This window comes from Eptatretus burgeri, unplaced genomic scaffold (assembly GCF_056783735.1).
Source record: "Eptatretus burgeri isolate ZD-2024b unplaced genomic scaffold, Ebu_testis_v1 Ebu_testis_scaffold_156, whole genome shotgun sequence".
Classification (NCBI taxonomy): domain Eukaryota; kingdom Metazoa; phylum Chordata; class Myxini; order Myxiniformes; family Myxinidae; genus Eptatretus; species Eptatretus burgeri.
Window position 1 is genome coordinate 15,585 of NW_028222106.1, and position 26,266 is coordinate 41,850.

The 26,266-nt window shown below is 54.4% G+C and overlaps 1 protein-coding gene across 5 annotated transcripts in view; it reads right to left on the reverse strand.

Moving 5' to 3' along the window:
• The window catches only part of LOC147007460 (F-box/LRR-repeat protein 4-like), a 47,508-nt gene that overhangs the window by 7,302 nt on the left and 13,940 nt on the right, over positions 1-26,266 (reverse strand). For 4 of the 5 annotated variants that reach the window (XM_085867103.1, XM_085867102.1, XM_085867105.1 and 1 more), the window contains exons 5-8: positions 25,726-25,939; positions 23,662-23,733; positions 22,987-23,121; positions 21,389-21,566 (exon numbers count right to left, since the gene is read on the reverse strand). In XM_085867103.1, coding sequence (XP_085723229.1) covers positions 21,389-21,566; positions 22,987-23,121; positions 23,662-23,733; positions 25,726-25,939 — 599 coding nt within the window. The remainder of the gene's footprint in view (positions 1-21,388; positions 21,567-22,986; positions 23,122-23,661; positions 23,734-25,725; positions 25,940-26,266) is intronic. The other variant, XM_085867104.1, reaches the window with a different exon arrangement.

Below are 26,266 nucleotides of genomic sequence, written 5' to 3' on the forward strand. Positions count from 1 at the left end.
GAGATATGGCCAAAACGAGATGTATATATAAATATATTAAATATGTAATGAAGAAGAAGAATATATATATATATATATATATATATATATATATATATATATATATATATATATATATATTGTTGTGGTTACCAGATTCGCAAACCACCATTCAGGTCCCTTAGGTGAGGTATCTCGGTAAGTGCATGTGTAGTTAGGCCCAAACCCGTTGTCTAGTGGGAATACATGTCATTTATACGTGCTGCGACTCTTTAGGATAGCCGTTTTTCTTTTACTATCTTTATTTTGGACCAATCGCCACCATCACAACCACAACAACAACCACCAACCACAACGCCGCTTCACCACAACAGCCATGACCTTTACCGTCACAACTCGCCACCATCGCATCACCGTCATCTCGCGCCACTCATGGGCACCGATGCTGGACTCGTGTAGGACGCGCGTCGAACAGCGTGTACAAAATCACGGATTTTGTGCTTCAAAAACGGATCCAAAACGACACACGCCCACTTTTTGCCGTCCAATCGGTGAGCGAGGGGCGATTTGGCCCCACCCCCAGGGCGATCGATATATGCAAATTTGTGGATCAAAAAGCCTTCACGCCCACTTTTTCTCGGGCCAATGGGGAGCGAGGTGAAAGGTCAAAGGGAGGGGGTCAAAGGCGAAGTTACGGGGGGATAAAAGGACGGTGTTCGTCAGTCAAAGGAGTAGTAAAAGTCGGAACGAGGCGAAGGAGTCGGAACAGAGAGTCAAGACTTCGCGGGCGGTGGAGCTGCTCGTCGTGTGCGTTGAAGTCGGAACGGAGGGGACGAGCTGTGGAGAGGCGGCGAGGGCGAACGAGGGGTGCTCGCGTCGTGCAGGGAGCTGCACCCCTGGGAGGCCGGCAGCGCGACCTGGCCGAGGTGGAGACGCTCGTCGCGCACATAATAAAGATCCTCTATACCCCGAGCATCAGCAACCCCCTCCTGTTTCCCCCCGCGCTGAGATAGTGCGACCAAGGGGGCCCCGTTCCCACCCCTGCCAGGCACTGTCCACGAGGCCCGCGGGTTGCGGGGCCATCGCCGCTCCGCGTCTCATCACCAGACGGGTAGGCCCGACCAGGTCTCGGCCCCAGGCCTACCTCATTCTTGAGGGTATTTCTTTTCCTTGGTTTTGGGTATGTGTTGTCGGCGCCGTCTGTGAAGTAGAATTGTATAAGTGTTGCCGTGTGCTCGGTAGTCGGTATTAGCTCTGCACTGTGTTTTCACTTTTATATTTGCTTTTGTGTAAATGGAATTGTGTTTTCTTTTTTGTGTGCATTTGGTGGAATTGTATTTGTGTGCTTCCCGTGTGCCGAGAATAAACGTGCTTTATTGTTGAACTGTTCTCCCGCTTCGCTTCGTCTTTTCCCCCATTGAACCCTCATCTTGCTTCACGTAAAGGGTTGGTAGTGGGCTGAATACGCCCGATAATTAATCGAACCGTCGAGGCCGACGATAACACCGCTCGGTTATTCTGATAGTACGGAACGGGTCGCTTAAGTGGCCCGTGTCCGAAGTCGACCTGCGGCGAGGTGCGATCGCCCGGTCTACCCTCCGCGTGGGTACTTAGGTAGTTCGAATTTGGCGAGCAACCCTATCCCACGTGGGGGCTGATTGGCTCGATCGCGGTGAGACCGAAAGGTCCACCCGTGACTGGTTCCCGGCGTTAGTCCGAGAGGGTCACGACTGGATTGTCCGTCCGGTGGGCGACGTGCCGCGGTCGAGTGTTGTGGCCGTCGCACGCCGGCGGGCGCGAAGACCGCAACACTGGTGTCAGGAGTGGGATACAAATTCATCGCCCTCCTCGCGGCACTGGTATCGGAGAACAGGAGAACGGGCTCTCCTGTCTCCGGCTAAATTTACGGGAATCGGTCCAGGGGTGAGAGAAGCGACCCCCGATTCCCTCCAAATTACGAGCGAGCAAATTAACCCTTCACGAGAAGCAAGATGGCGTCTCAAGGCGAGCGGGAGCCGGGGTATTAGAAATGTATATGTGTAATAATGTAGAGTCCATGGTCCAGGATGGAATCCCCGAGCAGGAAATGTTGATTGTGCAGGAACACGGACTCGCCCAACTGAACCCAGGGCCCGAGGTGGGTGCGGCAGCGGCCGCGGTGTATGACACCTGCCGCCCCCCTCTCCACCAAGACCCTTCCCCAACCCTTGCCGAAACGGCTCAGCTGAGTGCATCCAACATGGCCCAGCTATGCGCCATGCTGGCGGCAATGAACGAAAAGATGGATGCGAATACACAAAAAATGGATGCAAACACAAATGAAATGAAAAACGAAATGAAAGGCATGAACGAGAAGATGGATACAAATACAAATGAAATGAAAAACGAAATGAACAAGCAAATAAACGGAATGGAAGCAAACATGAAAGAAGAGATGAAAGAGCTACGGGGTGAGACGCAGAACATGGGCCGATGCCTGCAGGCGGGCATGAAGGCAGTGACCAGGGAGCTGGGAATGGCGACTCCACGTGTGGGAGCAAACGAGCTGGGTGGGGGTGCAACGGCTGACAGGCCCGCGGTGGAGGCGGGTGAAAAAATAATTCGTGGAACGTGTTGGGCGAGGGTCGCGACGGTGACCAAGAGGGAAAAATTAAATGGGGAGACCAAAACGTGTGAGACGAGACACGAGGTGACGACAACAGAAATAATAGTTGAGACAAGGGAGGTAAAGGGTGAAGAGTTGGCAGAGACACGGGAGATGGGAACGATAGAGGGAAGACTACACGATGAAGACGGGGTAAGTGACGCGCACGCACACACGGAGGTAGTGGAGGACAATGGGGTTGAGCTCGCGGAGCGTGCAGGGACCCGGTGTGAGCAGCTGGATGGCCTCCTCCAGGAACGAGGGGAGGGAGTATGCCTTGAGGCGAGTCACGACCAGGTGAGTTCGGTCGTGCTTTGCGAGGTTGAGGGGACGAGTGCTGTGGACGGGTGCACGGAGAGCTTGGGGGGTATAGAGGCCCCGGAGACCCTTGTGGGGACACGAATCCCCAGTGTGGTTGTCCCTGTGTGTGTGGTGCAAGGTGTGAGTGCGTCCCCGTGTGTGGAAGCGACCCCGTGTGTGAGTGGTGTGGTGGCGATGGTGCCAGAGTGCGTGCTTCCCAGCACGCCGGGTGTGGATGAGGCACCGTGTGTGAGAGAGGCCGTGTGTGTGGATGAAACGGCCAGTATGAATGAGGCACCACGTGTGAGTGGTGTGGTGGCGATGGTGCCGGAGTACGTGCTTCCCAGCACGCCGTGTGTGGATGAGGCACCGTGTGTGGAAGAGGCCGTGTGTGTGAGTGAAACGGCCAGTGTGGATGAGGCACCGCGGGTTAGTGCCCCCGCGTGTGTGGGTGAGGAACCGTGTGTGGATGAGGCACGGTGTGTGGATGAGGCACAGCGGTTGAGTGCCCTCGCGTGTGTGGGTGAGGCACCGCGGGTGAGTGCCCCCGCGCGAGTGAATGGAGCACCACGTGTGAGTAGTATGGTTTGTGTGAGTAGTGAGGCACGCGTGAGTGAACGGCCGTGTGCAAGGTCGCTGTGTGCCAGGGAGACCGTGTGTGTGAGAGAGCGGTATGAGAGGGAGATGTCGGTTGGCATGCGGGAGCACGCAGCCGCGTCTCCCCGTGTGAATGTGATGGTGTGGACTGTGTGCGTCGTGACACGCAGGTATGCGTGTGTGGAATGGCGACGGAGACGGCGACAGAAGAAAGAAAGCCGAGTAGCGGCTGTAGTTGTTTCGAGGACCGTGCCGGGTTCACCCAGCAGTGAGCACGCGGTTCGTGCTGTGCAACGCACGAGACCACCACGTGCTCGCTTGCGAGAGTGAAGTCCCGGTCCGGAAACGCACGCGGTGGATTTGCCGATCCCGCGGACGGACAAAGTTAGGCAGGTAAATGGATTTGGACCGGACGGGTTCTCCACGCGATCGTGTGTGTTAAGCTCCAACGGGCAAAGCACATGTGTTCGCGTGGGAACCCCTCGAGACGTGGGGCTTGTGTTTTTTTTTATGCGCACGGTGACGCCATGGCTGCACGTGTGGTTGGAATCCGGCAGGAGGGGTATCTCTGCCGGATGGTACCGTCCAAGGAGGGACGAGGAACACGTGCAGCTGCATGACGTCACGGCCAGGTGCAAAGTGCGCGAGCTCTGAGTTGCCGCGCAGGTGCTGCGCATGGGAAAAAAAAAAAAGAAAAAAAGCAAGCCTCACTTTCGGGTACACAGGATTCCTGGGCAAAGGGTGAAAGACCCCCTTAACCCTGGGCACAGGATGAAAACTAGTTAGGGGGAAGGGTTAGCTTAGCGAGACCGACTTCATGGGGCAGGGGTAAGTCCTCATGGAGTCCGTGGAATGGATTAGTTAGAGGGATTGTAGCCAGATTTAGGTTGGGAAATAAAATGATTTATTTGGAGACTGTGACAGACTTGTGAATGTGTAGAGGGGACGTAGCTTAGCAACGTAGTGTTAAAAGGAACGTGCTACTAGTTTAAGGGACGACGTGGGAGCACGAGTTAGTTAGGGGATGTAGTTAGAAGGATGGCAGAGTTCAGCGGTGTGTGTGTTGAAGAGTTGTTGGTGAGTTGTGAGGTGAGTACTTGTTGAGTGAGTGAGGCCAGCGGGTCTGTGTGTGTGGAGTGAATGGGGAATGCATGGTGCGATGAGTGATTGGGGGGAGGAGTGACTCCCGCCCAAGGGACCCCGGGGTCAGAGTAAAGTGAGTTAGGGGGTTAGTCAAATTGAAAAATGGAGGTCGTTTTGTTGTTGGTGGGAAAGTAGGCTCGAGACCCATTTGGAGGGGTGCAGGAGCCCTGTTGACGGGCTTGGGAGCGTGGCTGCGAAAGGTGAGTATCGCTGAGTGGGTACCCCGGGCACCAGGCTAGTCGGCCGCGGTAGGCCAAGGGCCCATGGGGGGCCGGGATAGAGTAGTGGGCACGGGTGCGCCTGCTTGGTGCGGGGGCCCGGGGCGCCATTAGCCGCGTGGGCAGTGCAGTGGGCACGGGTGACCCTCGGAAAGGGGCCCGGGAGGCCGGCCTGCCACGTGTGCGTTTCAGGGGAGGTGCCATGGGGGGCACTCCCCGGTGTTAGGGAGCTGGTAGGCTCGGAGGCAGTGTAGTGCCCGGGGGTGCCATAGCGGGAGAATCGGCAGAGGGTCGTGCCTGCCAAAGGGAGCCACGTGTCCCAGCCAGGAGACCGTGTGAGGGCACGGAGAGAAAATTGGGGGGCGAGGCCCGAAATTGTAAGGACACCAACACAGGCGACGGGAATCTGGGTTGTTAGAACCAATAGTTTAAGCGAGAGGCGCTTGTTGAAAGCCCCGGGGTAGTTTAACTGTTAAATGGTTAGGGTAGATTAGGAGATGTACCCCTCCGCACCATCCATCCCCTCGCTGTCGTTGTGGGCCGCTGGACCCACTTGGTGTTAAGATCGCCGAACTCTGGGGAGGCCATTCTGAGGCTTGAGTTGGGCCTCGACACAGGACGCTAGCTCTCCCTTGTTCCCCTCCGGGAAGGGAACGTAGGGGTTGGGAGTAGGCTAGGTGACAGGATAGGTTAGCCGAACAAGGACGATAAAGGGGGTTAGGGGACGATTTATAGTGGGGGAGTAAAAATAAAAACAACAAAAAATAAGTTGGGGCTAAATTGGGGTTTGACAAATTAAGGGAGTGGGTATGTACAGTGACAGGCAAAGGCGATAGGTGGGAGGGAGACAGGTAGGTAGGTCCGAGCCCGCCTTCCAAGTGACCAGCACCACCGCACTCCCTCCACCAACCTCCACTGAACGGCAAAGGCTGGCCAACTTCATCGGCAGCTGTTGTTGTGCTGCAAGGCCTGTGCCGGCCCACTTCATCTGCCGGCTGGCTGTTTTTCTTCAAGGCCTGTGCCGGCCAGTTCATCTGCCGGCTGTGTTTGCCTGCTACCTTTGCCATGCCATGCCCACTGCCCACGTTCACCAGCCCCGTTCAATTTTTGCTTTGCCCCCTGTTCATTTCCATGTGCGCCAGGATCGTAAAGGCAACAGTTTGCAAGCTGCGAGAACTGCCCTGTTGGCAGCTACAACACGGGCCTGCAGTGGCAGCCCGTGCACCGTGTTTTGCGTCCATCCATTCATCCATTCATTCGTTGTGCTCATTGCGTGTGCCACTTGAGCTGGCACGGAGACTGCGTTTGTGCAGCCCAAGCACCGTTGTTGTTCACGGAGTTCAGTTCAAAAGGGAAGGCCTTGGACTGCGTGTGAGCAGCCAGCCACGTTCCCTGTCACCTGCATTGTTTTGAGCCAGAGACTGCATGCGGGCAGCCTGGCTCCCTGCTAACTGCTTTCTTTTGCAGAGTTCAATGATCCTGGGCCATGGTTTAGTGTAAGATTTGTAAGTTAAGGTAAGATGTACTGTAAATATGAGTGCGCCCCCGGCATGTCTGTCTAGCGCCGGCAATTTTATTTAAGTCGTCCGTGTGAGTGAGTTTGTTTAGGTAGTTACGCAGCCCTCAGGTTATTTATTTTGGGGACACGAATACCATGAATGTCGCACTCAGGGATCCGTAGGTAAAGTGTACTAGGGGAAAACTACACATGATGGCACACGAAAATTTGACGACTCGGGACGAGTCTGTAAAAAGGGAAGGGGGTAGTGTTGTGGTTACCAGATTCGCAAACCACCATTCAGGTCCCTTAGGTGAGGTATCTCGGTAAGTGCATGTGTAGTTAGGCCCAAACCCGTTGTCTAGTGGGAATACATGTCATTTATACGTGCTGCGACTCTTTATGATAGCCGTTTTTCTTTTACTATCTTTATTTTGGACCAATCGCCACCATCACAACCACAACAACAACCACCAACCACAACGCCGCTTCACCACAACAGCCATGACCTTTACCGTCACAACTCGCCACCATCGCATCACCGTCATCTCGCGCCACTCATGGGCACCGATGCTGGACTCGTGTAGGACGCGCGTCGAACAGCGTGTACAAAATCACGGATTTTGTGCTTCAAAAACGGATCCAAAACGACACACGCCCACTTTTTGCCGTCCAATCGGTGAGCGAGGGGCGATTTGGCCCCACCCCCAGGGCGATCGATATATGCAAATTTGTGGATCAAAAAGCCTTCACGCCCACGTTTTCTCGGGCCAATGGGGAGCGGGGTGAAAGGCCAAAGGGAGGGGGTCAAAGGCGAAGTTACGGGGGGATAAAAGGACGGTGTTCGTCAGTCAAAGGAGTAGTAAAAGTCGGAACGAGGCGAAGGAGTCGGAACAGAGAGTCAAGACTTCGCGGGCGGTGGAGCTGCTCGTCGTGTGCGTTGAAGTCGGAACGGAGGGGACGAGCTGTGGAGAGGCGGCGAGGGCGAACGAGGGGGTGCTCGCGTCGTGCAGGGAGCTGCACCCCTGGGAGGCCGGCAGCGCGACCTGGCCGAGGTGGAGACGCTCGTCGCGCACATAATAAAGATCCTCTATACCCCGAGCATCAGCAACCCCCTCCTGTTTCCCCCCGCGCTGAGATAGTGCGACCAAGGGGCCCCGTTCCCACCCCCTGCCAGGCACTGTCCACGAGGCCCGCGGGTTGCGGGGCCATCGCCGCTCCGCGTCTCATCACCAGACGGGTAGGCCCGACCAGGTCTCGGCCCCAGGCCTACCTCATTCTTGAGGGTATTTCTTTTCCTTGGTTTTGGGTATGTGTTGTCGGCGCCGTCTGTGAAGTAGAATTGTATAAGTGTTGCCGTGTGCTCGGTAGTCGGTATTAGCTCTGCACTGTGTTTTCACTTTTATGTTTGCTTTTTGTGTAAATGGAATTGTGTTTTCTTTTTTGTGTGCATTTGGTGGAATTGTATTTGTGTGCTTCCCGTGTGCCGAGAATAAACGTGCTTTATTGTTGAACTGTTCTCCCGCTTCGCTTCGTCTTTTCCCCCATTGAACCCTCATCTTGCTTCACGTAAAGGGTTGGTAGTGGGCTGAATACGCCCGATAATTAATCGAACCGTCGAGGCCGACGATAACACCGCTCGGTTATTCTGATAGTACGGAACGGGTCGCTTAAGTGGCCCGTGTCCGAAGTCGACCTGCGGCGAGGTGCGATCGCCCGGTCTACCCTCCGCGTGGGTACTTAGGTAGTTCGAATTTGGCGAGCAACCCTATCCCACGTGGGGGCTGATTGGCTCGATCGCGGTGAGACCGAAAGGTCCACCCGTGACTGGTTCCCGGCGTTAGTCCGAGAGGGTCACGACTGGATTGTCCGTCCGGTGGGCGACGTGCCGCGATTCGAGTGTTGTGGCCGTCGCACGCCGGCGGGCGCGAAGACCGCAACACTGGTGTCAGGAGTGGGATACAAATTCATCGCCCTCCTCGCGGCACTGGTATCGGAGAACAGGAGAACGGGCTCTCCTGTCTCCGGCTAAATTTACGGGAATCGGTCCAGGGGTGAGAGAAGCGACCCCCGATTCCCTCCAAATTACGAGCGAGCAAATTAACCCTTCACGAGAAGCAAGATGGCGTCTCAAGGCGAGCGGGAGCCGGGGGTATTAGAAATGTATATGTGTAATAATGTAGAGTCCATGGTCCAGGATGGAATCCCCGAGCAGGAAATGTTGATTGTGCAGGAACACGGACTCGCCCAACTGAACCCAGGGCCCGAGGTGGGTGCGGCAGCGGCCGCGGTGTATGACACCTCCCCCCCCCCTCTCCACCAAGACCCTTCCCCAACCCTTGCCGAAACGGCTCAGCTGAGTGCATCCAACATGGCCCAGCTATGCGCCATGCTGGCGGCAATGAACGAAAAGATGGATGCGAATACACAAAAAATGGATGCAAACACAAATGAAATGAAAAACGAAATGAAAGGCATGAACGAGAAGATGGATACAAATACAAATGAAATGAAAAACGAAATGAACAAGCAAATAAACGGAATGGAAGCAAACATGAAAGAAGAGATGAAAGAGCTACGGGGTGAGACGCAGAACATGGGCCGATGCCTGCAGGCGGGCATGAAGGCAGTGACCAGGGAGCTGGGAATGGCGACTCCACGTGTGGGAGCAAACGAGCTGGGTGGGGGTGCAACGGCTGACAGGCCCGCGGTGGAGGCGGGTGAAAAATAATTCGTGGAACGTGTTGGGCGAGGGTCGCGACGGTGACCAAGAGGGAAAAATTAAATGGGGAGACCAAAACGTGTGAGACGAGACACGAGGTGACGACAACAGAAATAATAGTTGAGACAAGGGAGGTAAAGGGTGAAGAGTTGGCAGAGACACGGGAGATGGGAACGATAGAGGGAAGACTACACGATGAAGACGGGGTAAGTGACGCGCACGCACACACGGAGGTAGTGGAGGACAATGGGGTTGAGCTCGCGGAGCGTGCAGGGACCCGGTGTGAGCAGCTGGATGGCCTCCTCCAGGAACGAGGGGAGGGAGTATGCCTTGAGGCGAGTCACGACCAGGTGAGTTCGGTCGTGCTTTGCGAGGTTGAGGGGACGAGTGCTGTGGACGGGTGCACGGAGAGCTTGGGGGGTATAGAGGCCCCGGAGACCCTTGTGGGGACACGAATCCCCAGTGTGGTTGTCCCTGTGTGTGTGGTGCAAGGTGTGAGTGCGTCCCCGTGTGTGGAAGCGACCCCGTGTGTGAGTGGTGTGGTGGCGATGGTGCCAGAGTGCGTGCTTCCCAGCACGCCGGGTGTGGATGAGGCACCGTGTGTGAGAGGCCGTGTGTGTGGATGAAACGGCCAGTATGAATGAGGCACCACGTGTGAGTGGTGTGGTGGCGATGGTGCCGGAGTACGTGCTTCCCAGCACGCCGTGTGTGGATGAGGCACCGTGTGTGGAAGAGGCCGTGTGTGTGAGTGAAACGGCCAGTGTGGATGAGGCACCGCGGGTTAGTGCCCCCGCGTGTGTGGGTGAGGAACCGTGTGTGGATGAGGCACGGTGTGTGGATGAGGCACAGCGGTTGAGTGCCCTCGCGTGTGTGGGTGAGGCACCGCGGGTGAGTGCCCCCGCGCGAGTGAATGGAGCACCACGTGTGAGTAGTATGGTTTGTGTGAGTAGTGAGGCACGCGTGAGTGAACGGCCGTGTGCAAGGTCGCTGTGTGCCAGGGAGACCGTGTGTGTGAGAGAGCGGTATGAGAGGGAGATGTCGGTTGGCATGCGGGAGCACGCAGCCGCGTCTCCCCGTGTGAATGTGATGGTGTGGACTGTGTGCGTCGTGACACGCAGGTATGCGTGTGTGGAATGGCGACGGAGACGGCGACAGAAGAAAGAAAGCCGAGTAGCGGCTGTAGTTGTTTCGAGGACCGTGCCGGGTTCACCCAGCAGTGAGCACGCGGTTCGTGCTGTGCAACGCACGAGACCACCACGTGCTCGCTTGCGAGAGTGAAGTCCCGGTCCGGAAACGCACGCGGTGGATTTGCCGATCCCGCGGACGGACAAAGTTAGGCAGGTAAATGGATTTGGACCGGACGGGTTCTCCACGCGATCGTGTGTGTTAAGCTCCAACGGGCAAAGCACATGTGTTCGCGTGGGGAACCCCTCGAGACGTGGGGCTTGTGTTTTTTTTTTTATGCGCACGGTGACGCCATGGCTGCACGTGTGGTTGGAATCCGGCAGGAGGGGTATCTCTGCCGGATGGTACCGTCCAAGGAGGGACGAGGAACACGTGCAGCTGCATGACGTCACGGCCAGGTGCAAAGTGCGCGAGCTCTGAGTTGCCGCGCAGGTGCTGCGCATGGGAAAAAAAAAAAAGAAAAAAAGCAAGCCTCACTTTCGGGTACACAGGATTCCTGGGCAAAGGGTGAAAGACCCCCTTAACCCTGGGCACAGGATGAAAACTAGTTAGGGGGAAGGGTTAGCTTAGCGAGACCGACTTCATGGGGCAGGGGTAAGTCCTCATGGAGTCCGTGGAATGGATTAGTTAGAGGGATTGTAGCCAGATTTAGGTTGGGAAATAAAATGATTTATTTGGAGACTGTGACAGACTTGTGAATGTGTAGAGGGGACGTAGCTTAGCAACGTAGTGTTAAAAGGAACGTGCTACTAGTTTAAGGGACGACGTGGGAGCACGAGTTAGTTAGGGGATGTAGTTAGAAGGATGGCAGAGTTCAGCGGTGTGTGTGTTGAAGAGTTGTTGGTGAGTTGTGAGGTGAGTACTTGTTGAGTGAGTGAGGCCAGCGGGTCTGTGTGTGTGGAGTGAATGGGGAATGCATGGTGCGATGAGTGATTGGGGGGAGGAGTGACTCCCGCCCAAGGGACCCCGGGGTCAGAGTAAAGTGAGTTAGGGGTTAGTCAAATTGAAAAATGGAGGTCGTTTTGTTGTTGGTGGGAAAGTAGGCTCGAGACCCATTTGGAGGGGTGCAGGAGCCCTGTTGACGGGCTTGGGAGCGTGGCTGCGAAAGGTGAGTATCGCTGAGTGGGTACTCCGGGCACCAGGCTAGTCGGCCGCGGTAGGCCAAGGGCCCATGGGGGGCCGGGATAGAGTAGTGGGCACGGGTGCGCCTGCTTGGTGCGGGGGCCCGGGGCGCCATTAGCCGCGTGGGCAGTGCAGTGGGCACGGGTGACCCTCGGAAAGGGGCCCGGGAGGCCGGCCTGCCACGTGTGCGTTTCAGGGAGGTGCCATGGGGGCACTCCCCGGTGTTAGGGAGCTGGTAGGCTCGGAGGCAGTGTAGTGCCCGGGGGTGCCATAGCGGGAGAATCGGCAGAGGGTCGTGCCTGCCAAAGGGAGCCACGTGTCCCAGCCAGGAGACCGTGTGAGGGCACGGAGAGAAAATTGGGGGGCGAGGCCCGAAATTGTAAGGACACCAACACAGGCGACGGGAATCTGGGTTGTTAGAACCAATAGTTTAAGCGAGAGGCGCTTGTTGAAAGCCCCGGGGTAGTTTAACTGTTAAATGGTTAGGGTAGATTAGGAGATGTACCCCTCCGCACCATCCATCCCCTCGCTGTCGTTGTGGGCCGCTGGACCCACTTGGTGTTAAGATCGCCGAACTCTGGGGAGGCCATTCTGAGGCTTGAGTTGGGCCTCGACACAGGACGCTAGCTCTCCCTTGTTCCCCTCCGGGAAGGGAACGTAGGGGTTGGGAGTAGGCTAGGTGACAGGATAGGTTAGCCGAACAAGGACGATAAAGGGGGTTAGGGGACGATTTATAGTGGGGGAGTAAAAATAAAAACAACAAAAAAATAAGTTGGGGCTAAATTGGGGTTTGACAAATTAAGGGAGTGGGTATGTACAGTGACAGGCAAAGGCGATAGGTGGGAGGGAGACAGGTAGGTAGGTCCGAGCCCGCCTTCCAAGTGACCAGCACCACCGCACTCCCTCCACCAACCTCCACTGAACGGCAAAGGCTGGCCAACTTCATCGGCAGCTGTTGTTGTGCTGCAAGGCCTGTGCCGGCCCACTTCATCTGCCGGCTGGCTGTTTTTCTTCAAGGCCTGTGCCGGCCAGTTCATCTGCCGGCTGTGTTTGCCTGCTACCTTTGCCATGCCATGCCCACTGCCCACGTTCACCAGCCCCGTTCAATTTTTGCTTTGCCCCCCCCTGTTCATTTCCATGTGCGCCAGGATCGTAAAGGCAACAGTTTGCAAGCTGCGAGAACTGCCCTGTTGGCAGCTACAACACGGGCCTGCAGTGGCAGCCCGTGCACCGTGTTTTGCGTCCATCCATTCATCCATTCATTCGTTGTGCTCATTGCGTGTGCCACTTGAGCTGGCACGGAGACTGCGTTTGTGCAGCCCAAGCACCGTTGTTGTTCACGGAGTTCAGTTCAAAAGGGAAGGCCTTGGACTGCGTGTGAGCAGCCAGCCACGTTCCCTGTCACCTGCATTGTTTTGAGCCAGAGACTGCATGCGGGCAGCCTGGCTCCCTGCTAACTGCTTTCTTTTGCAGAGTTCAATGATCCTGGGCCATGGTTTAGTGTAAGATTTGTAAGTTAAGGTAAGATGTACTGTAAATATGAGTGCGCCCCCCGGCATGTCTGTCTAGCGCCGGCAATTTTATTTAAGTCGTCCGTGTGAGTGAGTTTGTTTAGGTAGTTACGCAGCCCTCAGGTTATTTATTTTGGGGACACGAATACCATGAATGTCGCACTCAGGGATCCGTAGGTAAAGTGTACTAGGGGAAAACTACACATGATGGCACACGAAAATTTGACGACTCGGGACGAGTCTGTAAAAAGGGAAGGGGGTAGTGTTGTGGTTACCAGATTCGCAAACCACCATTCAGGTCCCTTAGGTGAGGTATCTCGGTAAGTGCATGTGTAGTTAGGCCCAAACCCGTTGTCTAGTGGGAATACATGTCATTTATACGTGCTGCGACTCTTTATGATAGCCGTTTTTCTTTTACTATCTTTATTTTGGACCAATCGCCACCATCACAACCACAACAACAACCACCAACCACAACGCCGCTTCACCACAACAGCCATGACCTTTACCGTCACAACTCGCCACCATCGCATCACCGTCATCTCGCGCCACTCATGGGCACCGATGCTGGACTCGTGTAGGACGCGCGTCGAACAGCGTGTACAAAATCACGGATTTTGTGCTTCAAAAACGGATCCAAAACGACACACGCCCACTTTTTGCCGTCCAATCGGTGAGCGAGGGGCGATTTGGCCCCACCCCCAGGGCGATCGATATATGCAAATTTGTGGATCAAAAAGCCTTCACGCCCACTTTTTCTCGGGCCAATGGGGAGCGAGGTGAAAGGTCAAAGGGAGGGGGTCAAAGGCGAAGTTACGGGGGGATAAAAGGACGGTGTTCGTCAGTCAAAGGAGTAGTAAAAGTCGGAACGAGGCGAAGGAGTCGGAACAGAGAGTCAAGACTTCGCGGGCGGTGGAGCTGCTCGTCGTGTGCGTTGAAGTCGGAACGGAGGGGACGAGCTGTGGAGAGGCGGCGAGGGCGAACGAGGGGGTGCTCGCGTCGTGCAGGGAGCTGCACCCCTGGGAGGCCGGCAGCGCGACCTGGCCGAGGTGGAGACGCTCGTCGCGCACATAATAAAGATCCTCTATACCCCGAGCATCAGCAACCCCCTCCTGTTTCCCCCCGCGCTGAGATAGTGCGACCAAGGGGGCCCCGTTCCCACCCCCTGCCAGGCACTGTCCACGAGGCCCGCGGGTTGCGGGGCCATCGCCGCTCCGCGTCTCATCACCAGACGGGTAGGCCCGACCAGGTCTCGGCCCCAGGCCTACCTCATTCTTGAGGGTATTTCTTTTCCTTGGTTTTGGGTATGTGTTGTCGGCGCCGTCTGTGAAGTAGAATTGTATAAGTGTTGCCGTGTGCTCGGTAGTCGGTATTAGCTCTGCACTGTGTTTTCACTTTTATGTTTGCTTTTTGTGTAAATGGAATTGTGTTTTCTTTTTTGTGTGCATTTGGTGGAATTGTATTTGTGTGCTTCCCGTGTGCCGAGAATAAACGTGCTTTATTGTTGAACTGTTCTCCCGCTTCGCTTCGTCTTTTCCCCCATTGAACCCTCATCTTGCTTCACGTAAAGGGTTGGTAGTGGGCTGAATACGCCCGATAATTAATCGAACCGTCGAGGCCGACGATAACACCGCTCGGTTATTCTGATAGTACGGAACGGGTCGCTTAAGTGGCCCGTGTCCGAAGTCGACCTGCGGCGAGGTGCGATCGCCCGGTCTACCCTCCGCGTGGGTACTTAGGTAGTTCGAATTTGGCGAGCAACCCTATCCCACGTGGGGGCTGATTGGCTCGATCGCGGTGAGACCGAAAGGTCCACCCGTGACTGGTTCCCGGCGTTAGTCCGAGAGGGTCACGACTGGATTGTCCGTCCGGTGGGCGACGTGCCGCGATTCGAGTGTTGTGGCCGTCGCACGCCGGCGGGCGCGAAGACCGCAACACTGGTGTCAGGAGTGGGATACAAATTCATCGCCCTCCTCGCGGCACTGGTATCGGAGAACAGGAGAACGGGCTCTCCTGTCTCCGGCTAAATTTACGGGAATCGGTCCAGGGGTGAGAGAAGCGACCCCCGATTCCCTCCAAATTACGAGCGAGCAAATTAACCCTTCACGAGAAGCAAGATGGCGTCTCAAGGCGAGCGGGAGCCGGGGGTATTAGAAATGTATATGTGTAATAATGTAGAGTCCATGGTCCAGGATGGAATCCCCGAGCAGGAAATGTTGATTGTGCAGGAACACGGACTCGCCCAACTGAACCCAGGGCCCGAGGTGGGTGCGGCAGCGGCCGCGGTGTATGACACCTCCCGCCCCCTCTCCACCAAGACCCTTCCCCAACCCTTGCCGAAACGGCTCAGCTGAGTGCATCCAACATGGCCCAGCTATGCGCCATGCTGGCGGCAATGAACGAAAAGATGGATGCGAATACACAAAAAATGGATGCAAACACAAATGAAATGAAAAACGAAATGAAAGGCATGAACGAGAAGATGGATACAAATACAAATGAAATGAAAAACGAAATGAACAAGCAAATAAACGGAATGGAAGCAAACATGAAAGAAGAGATGAAAGAGCTACGGGGTGAGACGCAGAACATGGGCCGATGCCTGCAGGCGGGCATGAAGGCAGTGACCAGGGAGCTGGGAATGGCGACTCCACGTGTGGGAGCAAACGAGCTGGGTGGGGGTGCAACGGCTGACAGGCCCGCGGTGGAGGCGGGTGAAAAATAATTCGTGGAACGTGTTGGGCGAGGGTCGCGACGGTGACCAAGAGGGAAAAATTAAATGGGGAGACCAAAACGTGTGAGACGAGACACGAGGTGACGACAACAGAAATAATAGTTGAGACAAGGGAGGTAAAGGGTGAAGAGTTGGCAGAGACACGGGAGATGGGAACGATAGAGGGAAGACTACACGATGAAGACGGGGTAAGTGACGCGCACGCACACACGGAGGTAGTGGAGGACAATGGGGTTGAGCTCGCGGAGCGTGCAGGGACCCGGTGTGAGCAGCTGGATGGCCTCCTCCAGGAACGAGGGGAGGGAGTATGCCTTGAGGCGAGTCACGACCAGGTGAGTTCGGTCGTGCTTTGCGAGGTTGAGGGGACGAGTGCTGTGGACGGGTGCACGGAGAGCTTGGGGGGTATAGAGGCCCCGGAGACCCTTGTGGGGACACGAATCCCCAGTGTGGTTGTCCCTGTGTGTGTGGTGCAAGGTGTGAGTGCGTCCCCGTGTGTGGAAGCGACCCCGTGTGTGAGTGGTGTGGTGGCGATGGTGCCAGAGTGCGTGCTTCCCAGCACGCCGGGTGTGGATGAGGCACCGTGTGTGAGAGAGGCCGTGTGTGTGGATGAAACGGCCAGTATGAATGAGGCACCACGTGTGAGTGGTGTGGTGGCGATGGTGCCGGAGTACGTGCTTCCCAGCACGCCGTGTGTGGATGAGGCACCGTGTGTGGAAGAGGCCGTGTGTGTGAGTGAAACGGCCAGTGTGGATGAGGCACCGCGGGTTAGTGCCCCGCGTGTGTGGGTGAGGAACCGTGTGTGGATGAGGCACGGTGTGTGGATGAGGCACAGCGGTTGAGTGCCCTCGCGTGTGTGGGTGAGGCACCGCGGGTGAGTGCCCCGCGCGAGTGAATGGAGCACCACGTGTGAGTAGTATGGTTTGTGTGAGTAGTGAGGCACGCGTGAGTGAACGGCCGTGTGCAAGGTCGCTGTGTGCCAGGGAGACCGTGTGTGTGAGAGAGCGGTATGAGAGGGAGATGTCGGTTGGCATGCGGGAGCACGCAGCCGCGTCTCCCCGTGTGAATGTGATGGTGTGGACTGTGTGCGTCGTGACACGCAGGTATGCGTGTGTGGAATGGCGACGGAGACGGCGACAGAAGAAAGAAAGCCGAGTAGCGGCTGTAGTTGTTTCGAGGACCGTGCCGGGTTCACCCAGCAGTGAGCACGCGGTTCGTGCTGTGCAACGCACGAGACCACCACGTGCTCGCTTGCGAGAGTGAAGTCCCGGTCCGGAAACGCACGCGGTGGATTTGCCGATCCCGCGGACGGACAAAGTTAGGCAGGTAAATGGATTTGGACCGGACGGGTTCTCCACGCGATCGTGTGTGTTAAGCTCCAACGGGCAAAGCACATGTGTTCGCGTGGGGAACCCCTCGAGACGTGGGGCTTGTGTTTTTTTTTATGCGCACGGTGACGCCATGGCTGCACGTGTGGTTGGAATCCGGCAGGAGGGGTATCTCTGCCGGATGGTACCGTCCAAGGAGGGACGAGGAACACGTGCAGCTGCATGACGTCACGGCCAGGTGCAAAGTGCGCGAGCTCTGAGTTGCCGCGCAGGTGCTGCGCATGGGAAAAAAAAAAAAAGAAAAAAAAGCAAGCCTCACTTTCGGGTACACAGGATTCCTGGGCAAGGGGTGAAAGACCCCCTTACCCTGGGCACAGGATGGAAACTAGTTAGGGGGAAGGGTTAGCTTAGCGAGACCGACTTCATGGGGCAGGGGTAAGTCCTCATGGAGTCCGTGGAATGGATTAGTTAGAGGGATTGTAGCCAGATTTAGGTTGGGAAATAAAATGATTTATTTGGAGACTGTGACAGACTTGTGAATGTGTAGAGGGGACGTAGCTTAGCAACGTAGTGTTAAAAGGAACGTGCTACTAGTTTAAGGGACGACGTGGGAGCACGAGTTAGTTAGGGGATGTAGTTAGAAGGATGGCAGAGTTCAGCGGTGTGTGTGTTGAAGAGTTGTTGGTGAGTTGTGAGGTGAGTACTTGTTGAGTGAGTGAGGCCAGCGGGTCTGTGTGTGTGGAGTGAATGGGGAATGCATGGTGCGATGAGTGATTGGGGAGGAGTGACTCCCGCCCAAGGGACCCCGGGGTCAGAGTAAAGTGAGTTAGGGGTTAGTCAAATTGAAAAATGGAGGTCGTTTTGTTGTTGGTGGGAAAGTAGGCTCGAGACCCATTTGGAGGGGTGCAGGAGCCCTGTTGACGGGCTTGGGAGCGTGGCTGCGAAAGGTGAGTATCGCTGAGTGGGTACTCCGGGCACCAGGCTAGTCGGCCGCGGTAGGCCAAGGGCCCATGGGGGGCCGGGATAGAGTAGTGGGCACGGGTGCGCCTGCTTGGTGCGGGGGCCCGGGGCGCCATTAGCCGCGTGGGCAGTGCAGTGGGCACGGGTGACCCTCGGAAAGGGGCCCGGGAGGCCGGCCTGCCACGTGTGCGTTTCAGGGGAGGTGCCATGGGGGCACTCCCCGGTGTTAGGGAGCTGGTAGGCTCGGAGGCAGTGTAGTGCCCGGGGGTGCCATAGCGGGAGAATCGGCAGAGGGTCGTGCCTGCCAAAGGGAGCCACGTGTCCCAGCCAGGAGACCGTGTGAGGGCACGGAGAGAAAATTGGGGGGCGAGGCCCGAAATTGTAAGGACACCAACACAGGCGACGGGAATCTGGGTTGTTAGAACCAATAGTTTAAGCGAGAGGCGCTTGTTGAAAGCCCGGGGTAGTTTAACTGTTAAATGGTTAGGGTAGATTAGGAGATGTACCCCTCCGCACCATCCATCCCCTCGCTGTCGTTGTGGGCCGCTGGACCCACTTGGTGTTAAGATCGCCGAACTCTGGGGAGGCCATTCTGAGGCTTGAGTTGGGCCTCGACACAGGACGCTAGCTCTCCCTTGTTCCCCTCCGGGAAGGGAACGTAGGGGTTGGGAGTAGGCTAGGTGACAGGATAGGTTAGCCGAACAAGGACGATAAAGGGGGTTAGGGGACGATTTATAGTGGGGGAGTAAAAATAAAAACAACAAAAAATAAGTTGGGGCTAAATTGGGGTTTGACAAATTAAGGGAGTGGGTATGTACAGTGACAGGCAAAGGCGATAGGTGGGAGGGAGACAGGTAGGTAGGTCCGAGCCCGCCTTCCAAGTGACCAGCACCACCGCACTCCCTCCACCAACCTCCACTGAACGGCAAAGGCTGGCCAACTTCATCGGCAGCTGTTGTTGTGCTGCAAGGCCTGTGCCGGCCCACTTCATCTGCCGGCTGGCTGTTTTTCTTCAAGGCCTGTGCCGGCCAGTTCATCTGCCGGCTGTGTTTGCCTGCTACCTTTGCCATGCCATGCCCACTGCCCACGTTCACCAGCCCCGTTCAATTTTTGCTTTGCCCCCCCCTGTTCATTTCCATGTGCGCCAGGATCGTAAAGGCAACAGTTTGCAAGCTGCGAGAACTGCCCTGTTGGCAGCTACAACACGGGCCTGCAGTGGCAGCCCGTGCACCGTGTTTTGCGTCCATCCATTCATCCATTCATTCGTTGTGCTCATTGCGTGTGCCACTTGAGCTGGCACGGAGACTGCGTTTGTGCAGCCCAAGCACCGTTGTTGTTCACGGAGTTCAGTTCAAAAGGGAAGGCCTTGGACTGCGTGTGAGCAGCCAGCCACGTTCCCTGTCACCTGCATTGTTTTGAGCCAGAGACTGCATGCGGGCAGCCTGGCTCCCTGCTAACTGCTTTCTTTTGCAGAGTTCAATGATCCTGGGCCATGGTTTAGTGTAAGATTTGTAAGTTAAGGTAAGATGTACTGTAAATATGAGTGCGCCCTGGCATGTCTGTCTAGCGCCGGCAATTTTATTTAAGTCGTCCGTGTGAGTGAGTTTGTTTAGGTAGTTACGCAGCCCTCAGGTTATTTATTTTGGGGACACGAATACCATGAATGTCGCACTCAGGGATCCGTAGGTAAAGTGTACTAGGGGAAAACTACACATGATGGCACACGAAAATTTGACGACTCGGGACGAGTCTGTAAAAAGGGAAGGGGGTAGTGTTGTGGTTACCAGATTCGCAAACCACCATTCAGGTCCCTTAGGTGAGGTATCTCGGTAAGTGCATGTGTAGTTAGGCCCAAACCCGTTGTCTAGTGGGAATACATGTCATTTATACGTGCTGCGACTCTTTATGATAGCCGTTTTTCTTTTACTATCTTTATTTTGGACCAATCGCCACCATCACAACCACAACAACAACCACCAACCACAACGCCGCTTCACCACAACAGCCATGACCTTTACCGTCACAACTCGCCACCATCGCATCACCGTCATCTCGCGCCACTCATGGGCACCGATGCTGGACTCGTGTAGGACGCGCGTCGAACAGCGTGTACAAAATCACGGATTTTGTGCTTCAAAAACGGATCCAAAACGACACACGCCCACTTTTTGCCGTCCAATCGGTGAGCGAGGGGCGATTTGGCCCCACCCCCAGGGCGATCGATATATGCAAATTTGTGGATCAAAAAGCCTTCACGCCCACTTTTTCTCGGGCCAATGGGGAGCGAGGTGAAAGGTCAAAGGGAGGGGGTCAAAGGCGAAGTTACGGGGGGATAAAAGGACGGTGTTCGTCAGTCAAAGGAGTAGTAAAAGTCGGAACGAGGCGAAGGAGTCGGAACAGAGAGTCAAGACTTCGCGGGCGGTGGAGCTGCTCGTCGTGTGCGTTGAAGTCGGAACGGAGGGGACGAGCTGTGGAGAGGCGGCGAGGGCGAACGAGGGGGTGCTCGCGTCGTGCAGGGAGCTGCACCCCTGGGAGGCCGGCAGCGCGACCTGGCCGAGGTGGAGACGCTCGTCGCGCACATAATAAAGATCCTCTATACCCCGAGCATCAGCAACCCCTCCTGTTTCCCCCCGCGCTGAGATAGTGCGACCAAGGGGCCCCGTTCCCGCCCCCTGCCAGGCACTGTCCACGAGGCCCGCGGGTTGCGGGGCCATCGCCGCTCCGCGTCTCATCACCAGACGGGTAGGCCCGACCAGGTCTCGGCCCCAGGCCTACCTCATTCTTGAGGGTATTTCTTTTCCTTGGTTTTGGGTATGTGTTGTCGGCGCCGTCTGTGAAGTAGAATTGTATAAGTGTTGCCGTGTGCTCGGTAGTCGGTATTAGCTCTGCACTGTGTTTTCACTTTTATGTTTGCTTTTTGTGTAAATGGAATTGTGTTTTCTTTTTTGTGTGCATTTGGTGGAATTGTATTTGTGTGCTTCCCGTGTGCCGAGAATAAACGTGCTTTATTGTTGAACTGTTCTCCCGCTTCGCTTCGTCTTTTCCCCCATTGAACCCTCATCTTGCTTCACGTAAAGGGTTGGTAGTGGGCTGAATACGCCCGATAATTAATCGAACCGTCGAGGCCGACGATAACACCGCTCGGTTATTCTGATAGTACGGAACGGGTCGCTTAAGTGGCCCGTGTCCGAAGTCGACCTGCGGCGAGGTGCGATCGCCCGGTCTACCCTCCGCGTGGGTACTTAGGTAGTTCGAATTTGGCGAGCAACCCTATCCCACGTGGGGGCTGATTGGCTCGATCGCGGTGAGACCGAAAGGTCTCAGGAGGAGGTACTCACTCAACCGAGTGCCGTTCTCATTTCTACTTGCAATTTTTATTTTCCTTCCTCATCGAGCAACCTCTGTTGGATCCAACCACATCAGTTCCCATAATCCCCTCAATTACCGTACCCAGTATGTCCAGCTGCTCCAGTAAAGGGCAGTGATTGGCGAGCGATTCGAGGTCAGCGTCGCTGATGGAGCGGTTCGCCGTCAACACCAGTCGGCGCAGTCTGGGCAGCTCTCGCACCATGTCAACGAGAACACCACTTTCTGCCCGCACATGCTCACACCAGCCAAGGTCCAGGTCCTGTGTGGAACAGTTTAAGTGTGGAACAATTCAATCAACATAAGTATTGCATGCAGTTTTTCAATTCCCATTAATTCAAGAACATGTATTGTACAATTAGAGAGGCATTATAGCCACTCGAGCGTTTATAAAAATATATAACTTGACAAAATAACAAGCTCAACAAAACCATTCAGTATTCTAAGTTATTAAGACACTGGAAGGAAGAAATAAGGGGATTAAAACGATGAGGAAAGGGGAGGGAAGGGGTGTCATGAGAGGAGGAGAGTTGGTTGTTGAAAGTCACAAGATAAAGGCTGTGCAAACAAGAAGGGCACTCGGTGGAGCACATACCTCCACCATGCTGATCAGTTTACGACTTGTGTCCCACTGAAAGGCTTGATATGGATTCATACCTGGATTAAAATGCAATCGGCTTCTTCTTGCCACCTAACCGACTCATCCACCAAGTTTCATCTGAATCCGTCGATAACTTTTTGAGATATCCTGCGATATGTCGCTTTCGGCCCGATCTCTCAATGGCGAAGAATCACTCCAAAACTTCTCGGGTCCAGAACCGGATGTGGATCTTCACCAACATCGAATCATTTCGTCGGTGTAACATACACAAGCTCTCCACCAATTTTCATCCGAATCCATGGACAACTTTTTGAGATATTTTGGTCACCAACAAACAAACAGACAGACAGACAGATGGACGGCGGTGAAAACATAACGTCCATCCACCTTCGGTGGCGGAGGTTAAGAATAATGTTGTGGTTTCGGAAACTTACCCGAATCCGCCTTGCAGGGTTAGGGTAAGATTTAGGGTTTTTTGAGATATTGCGGTTTTGAGATAATATTGCGGTTTTGAGAAACCACTGTTGTAAATGTGCACTCACGACACGTCGGTCCTTGAGTGTAGTTATTTCCGTAACAAATGTTGAGAATAGTCCCTGACCTGAAGATGAGTCAGTGGGATACAAACTGCGTTGCAAAAGGTACATTAGGATTCACCCCCTGATTTTTTCTTTTTCGCATGGAAGGTTGTCGGCAAGGCGTCGGCAACCATTTGATGCGGGTGTGTGCCAATCCCTCCTCACATTCCCTTTATCGTTAATCTTTCTCTCTGTCACTCTCTCTCTTTTCTCAAACCACACGGAAGTACACGTACTTTTATTGAATGCAGACTGTAATTTGACACAATGTCTTCCCACACACACACGTAAGGCCATCAAGACGAAGTACAGTAACATAACATAACCTTCAGTTTGCTCGAGACAACGGTTGTTTGAAGGTTCTGACAACGCTCCTTTTGTGAGCTCTTTTCAACTGATTTTTTGCTCTGAGAGGCTCTTTCAAACGGTCGGAACAAGTCCAACTGGGGGAAAACAACAGAAACTTAAAAACATTGTGTCCGTGTTTCCGTCAGGCCATGTACCTCGATATTCTTACACCGGGATGTCAGGTGTGCCAATCCGACCTGGGTCAGCTCAGATGATCTCCACATGTCGAGAGAGCGAAGCTGTTGGCAGTTTGAGGCCAGACTGAGGAAGACCGTGTTCGGAAATGCCACCTGAGGTTGGAAAGATGAGGAACATGCATCGTGACACCCATTGCTGCAGGGGAAGGAAATGCTTCGACGAATCCTATAACACACGGGACATTCAAACTCAAACAAATCTCCAACAAAGATGTCATCAGCGGCAGTGTCCGACAAACATACAGTCCTCGTCTCCTTTGTTATTTCAGGCACGAGCTTTGATTTCAATTTAATTCCTTCATTATCCCGAAGCTTTTTAAAAAACAGGCGGGAATTGCAAAATTCACCAAACTTGGTGGTTGTGATCACCACATGGCAAGAATGTACAAGAACACAATAATTTTTCCTCATGCCCCCTGGGGCGGGGTCAACAACCAAAAAATGTAAATTTTAACATGTTTAATCATAACCACACATGGACTGAGTTTATATTTATGTGACGAGGAAACAAAATATCAATAAATCAGATGAACTCATCCCAAGCTGGAAGGAAATCAGTTTGTCTTCACAATCATAAGGGACTACCGTTTGACTGTAGAACACCTCTGCGGTCGGACAAAGAGGTGCACGTACCTCAGAACAGTCTCCGAGGTTGAGATGCCTCAACTCCGTGCAGTTGGAAGTGATCACCAAGAGACTCTCCGTCTGAAACAAGATGGGAGTACGATGTCATCCTTTAACACTGGTAAAATATTGTTGCGGATCTGGAAACCACGAGCACTCAACATTCAGGTCCCCATCGCTCAGTTATTTCGATAAGTAAATGTGGATAGATAGCTCCCTTTCCCCGATGTCTAATGGTAATTAAGTGTGCATGCGCTGCGAAGTTATTTTATAGATAGGATTTTTTACACTTATAATAACAACAACACGCCTTCACCTCGCTTCTTCAACCCGACGTCATAGCGCCTGCGGTGAGCGGAGTTCAAGGAGGGACCTTGCGGCGGCTCTCGACCAATCAGGGGGATGCGGGCGAGGTTGCCGTCAGTCGGCCACAACGCAGGACAATGTCACTCTTCCTGTTTGAGGGGCGGTCCGCCGTGACGGCCGCCACGCCCCCCCCGGTCCAATCAGCGGACTTGGTGCCCCTTTCGGCCAACCACAGGGGCGACGAGCGCAATTGCGCATCAAAACCGTCCAGTGAGCGAGAGCGGGTCCGAAGAGGCGGCTCCTCCCCTCTGGAGAAGGAGTGAATAAGTGCTCGCGGTGTTCTGTCTGGCAGTGGAGGTCGCGTCGCCTGGTCGCGTCGCCTGGTCACCTCGTGGAGGTCGCGTCGCCTGGTCGCCTCGTGGAGGTCGCGTCACCTGGTCGCTTAGTGGAGGTCGCGTCGCCTGGTCGCCTGAAGAAGGTCGTGTCGCCTGGTCGCCTTGTCAACCTCGTTGCCTGGTCGTCTCGTCTGGCCTGCCGGCGTTCTGTCTGATCCACCTTCGCGGCGGCTGGCATCCATCATTGCATTGTGTTGCGGGTTCGAGTCCCGCCAAACCGGATCATCGAAAACCGCACGAGGTGGAGAGATGCGAGACAGGTTCTCCCCTTCGGCTCACCTTCCTTCCTGAGCTGAAGGGCCGAATAAAGGCTGCGGCCATCATTTATTTTGGGTGTGTGCGTGTGTGTCTGTGGGTCTAGTCTATAAGTAGCAATTGTTTAAGTGCCTTGTACATTATTTGCATTTCATTTCTTATCGTCGGTTTCACCCTGCTCTTCGTGTGTTCCCTTCCCCCGATTGTAAATAAATATCCATTTTGTTGAATGTTTCAGCTCGTTTTGTGTTTCTATCATTGGTTTGCCATGCTGTGAACGGGAACTAGGAGGCCTCATTGCTGCTGTAATTGTGCAATTGGACCGACGGGACCTCGGTAACCATCCGCTCGGGTTACGCACGGGTCGTCTCGGCAACGGCTCGTCCCTTCGAGCTCCGTCGAGGGTGTGAATTCCTCGGGAGCTCGCCACGTTGGCCTCTAGGTATTTTGAAGTTTGGTAAATAACCCTGTCCCACGCGGCTGAATTATTAACGATTCACGGTCCTGTAAGGGACCCGTACCTTCGGAGTTATCGGAAAGGTACGATCTAGATTCCGGGTGTTCGGTGGAGCCGACTCTACTGCTCCATCTAGCGGTCGTGCTCGCCGCCGATACCCGGCCCACAACAATATTCCCCTTCCCATCCACGGAGCACAATGAGAGAGAAAGACACTTCGTTAGCTTATTCCAGAATTCAACGCTTCGTGTCATTTAAAGATCTAAGAACCAGTCAGAGGATCTAAAATCCATTGTGACCACCGTGCCAGCGGGGGGGGGGGGGTGAGTAATGCATCATGGAGGTGACGTGAAACTGGCAATCTCTTTTGCAGTCTTATGGACATTGCAAAGAGCTATCCATGGAAGCAAGTTCAATGGGATATTTAAGCAACGGGAAATGTACGAAATTCCCGCTTCATATGTTCCTTGTATTTAATTTCGGTTTCACATTTCTCATTCCGTCTGCGTTAGACTTTCAATCCACTTGCCTAGGGGGGAAAGGAAGGGGTTCTCAATTTCACATTGCCATAAAAAAAAAATCAAGATTTACTTCCAATGGTTTTATTAACGACAAAGCTGTGAGAGAGTAAAACAAACATAAACTACGTAAAGAGCTTACATCGATCTGCGTTCGGTACAGGACGAGGCGTTGTAGCCTCTGCAAGGACGAGAGCTGCCTGAATTCTCTGGATAGTAGTCGGTCACATGACGACAGGTCCAGGTCACGAAGGTTTGGGCAGTGCTTGATTACAGATTCCAAGGATTTCTTTGTGATCCAATGGCAGTTTTCCAGCTCCAGGTGCAATAGGTGCTCAGACCACTCACCCAGAAAACTGAAAAAGTATCGCAGGAAGACATTGGGATCGTGTTTTGAACAAAGCAGTGAGAGACAAGACAAACTTAAAAAAACAACTTACATCGACACACATTTGGGACAATGCAGGGCGTTTTAGCTTCTGCAAGGATGAAAGCTGCCCCTCCCCCCCCCCACGTGTTATCTGGGGGATAAAGGATAAAGCCGTTTCAAGAGTTCAATATGATCTTCCTCATCCACCACGCGAGAAAGCAGCAGGTATGACAGGTGTAGCTCACAGGATTGGTACGCAATTAGAATTCAAGACGACAAGAGCAAGTCCAAGAGCAAATTCAGATTATCTTTA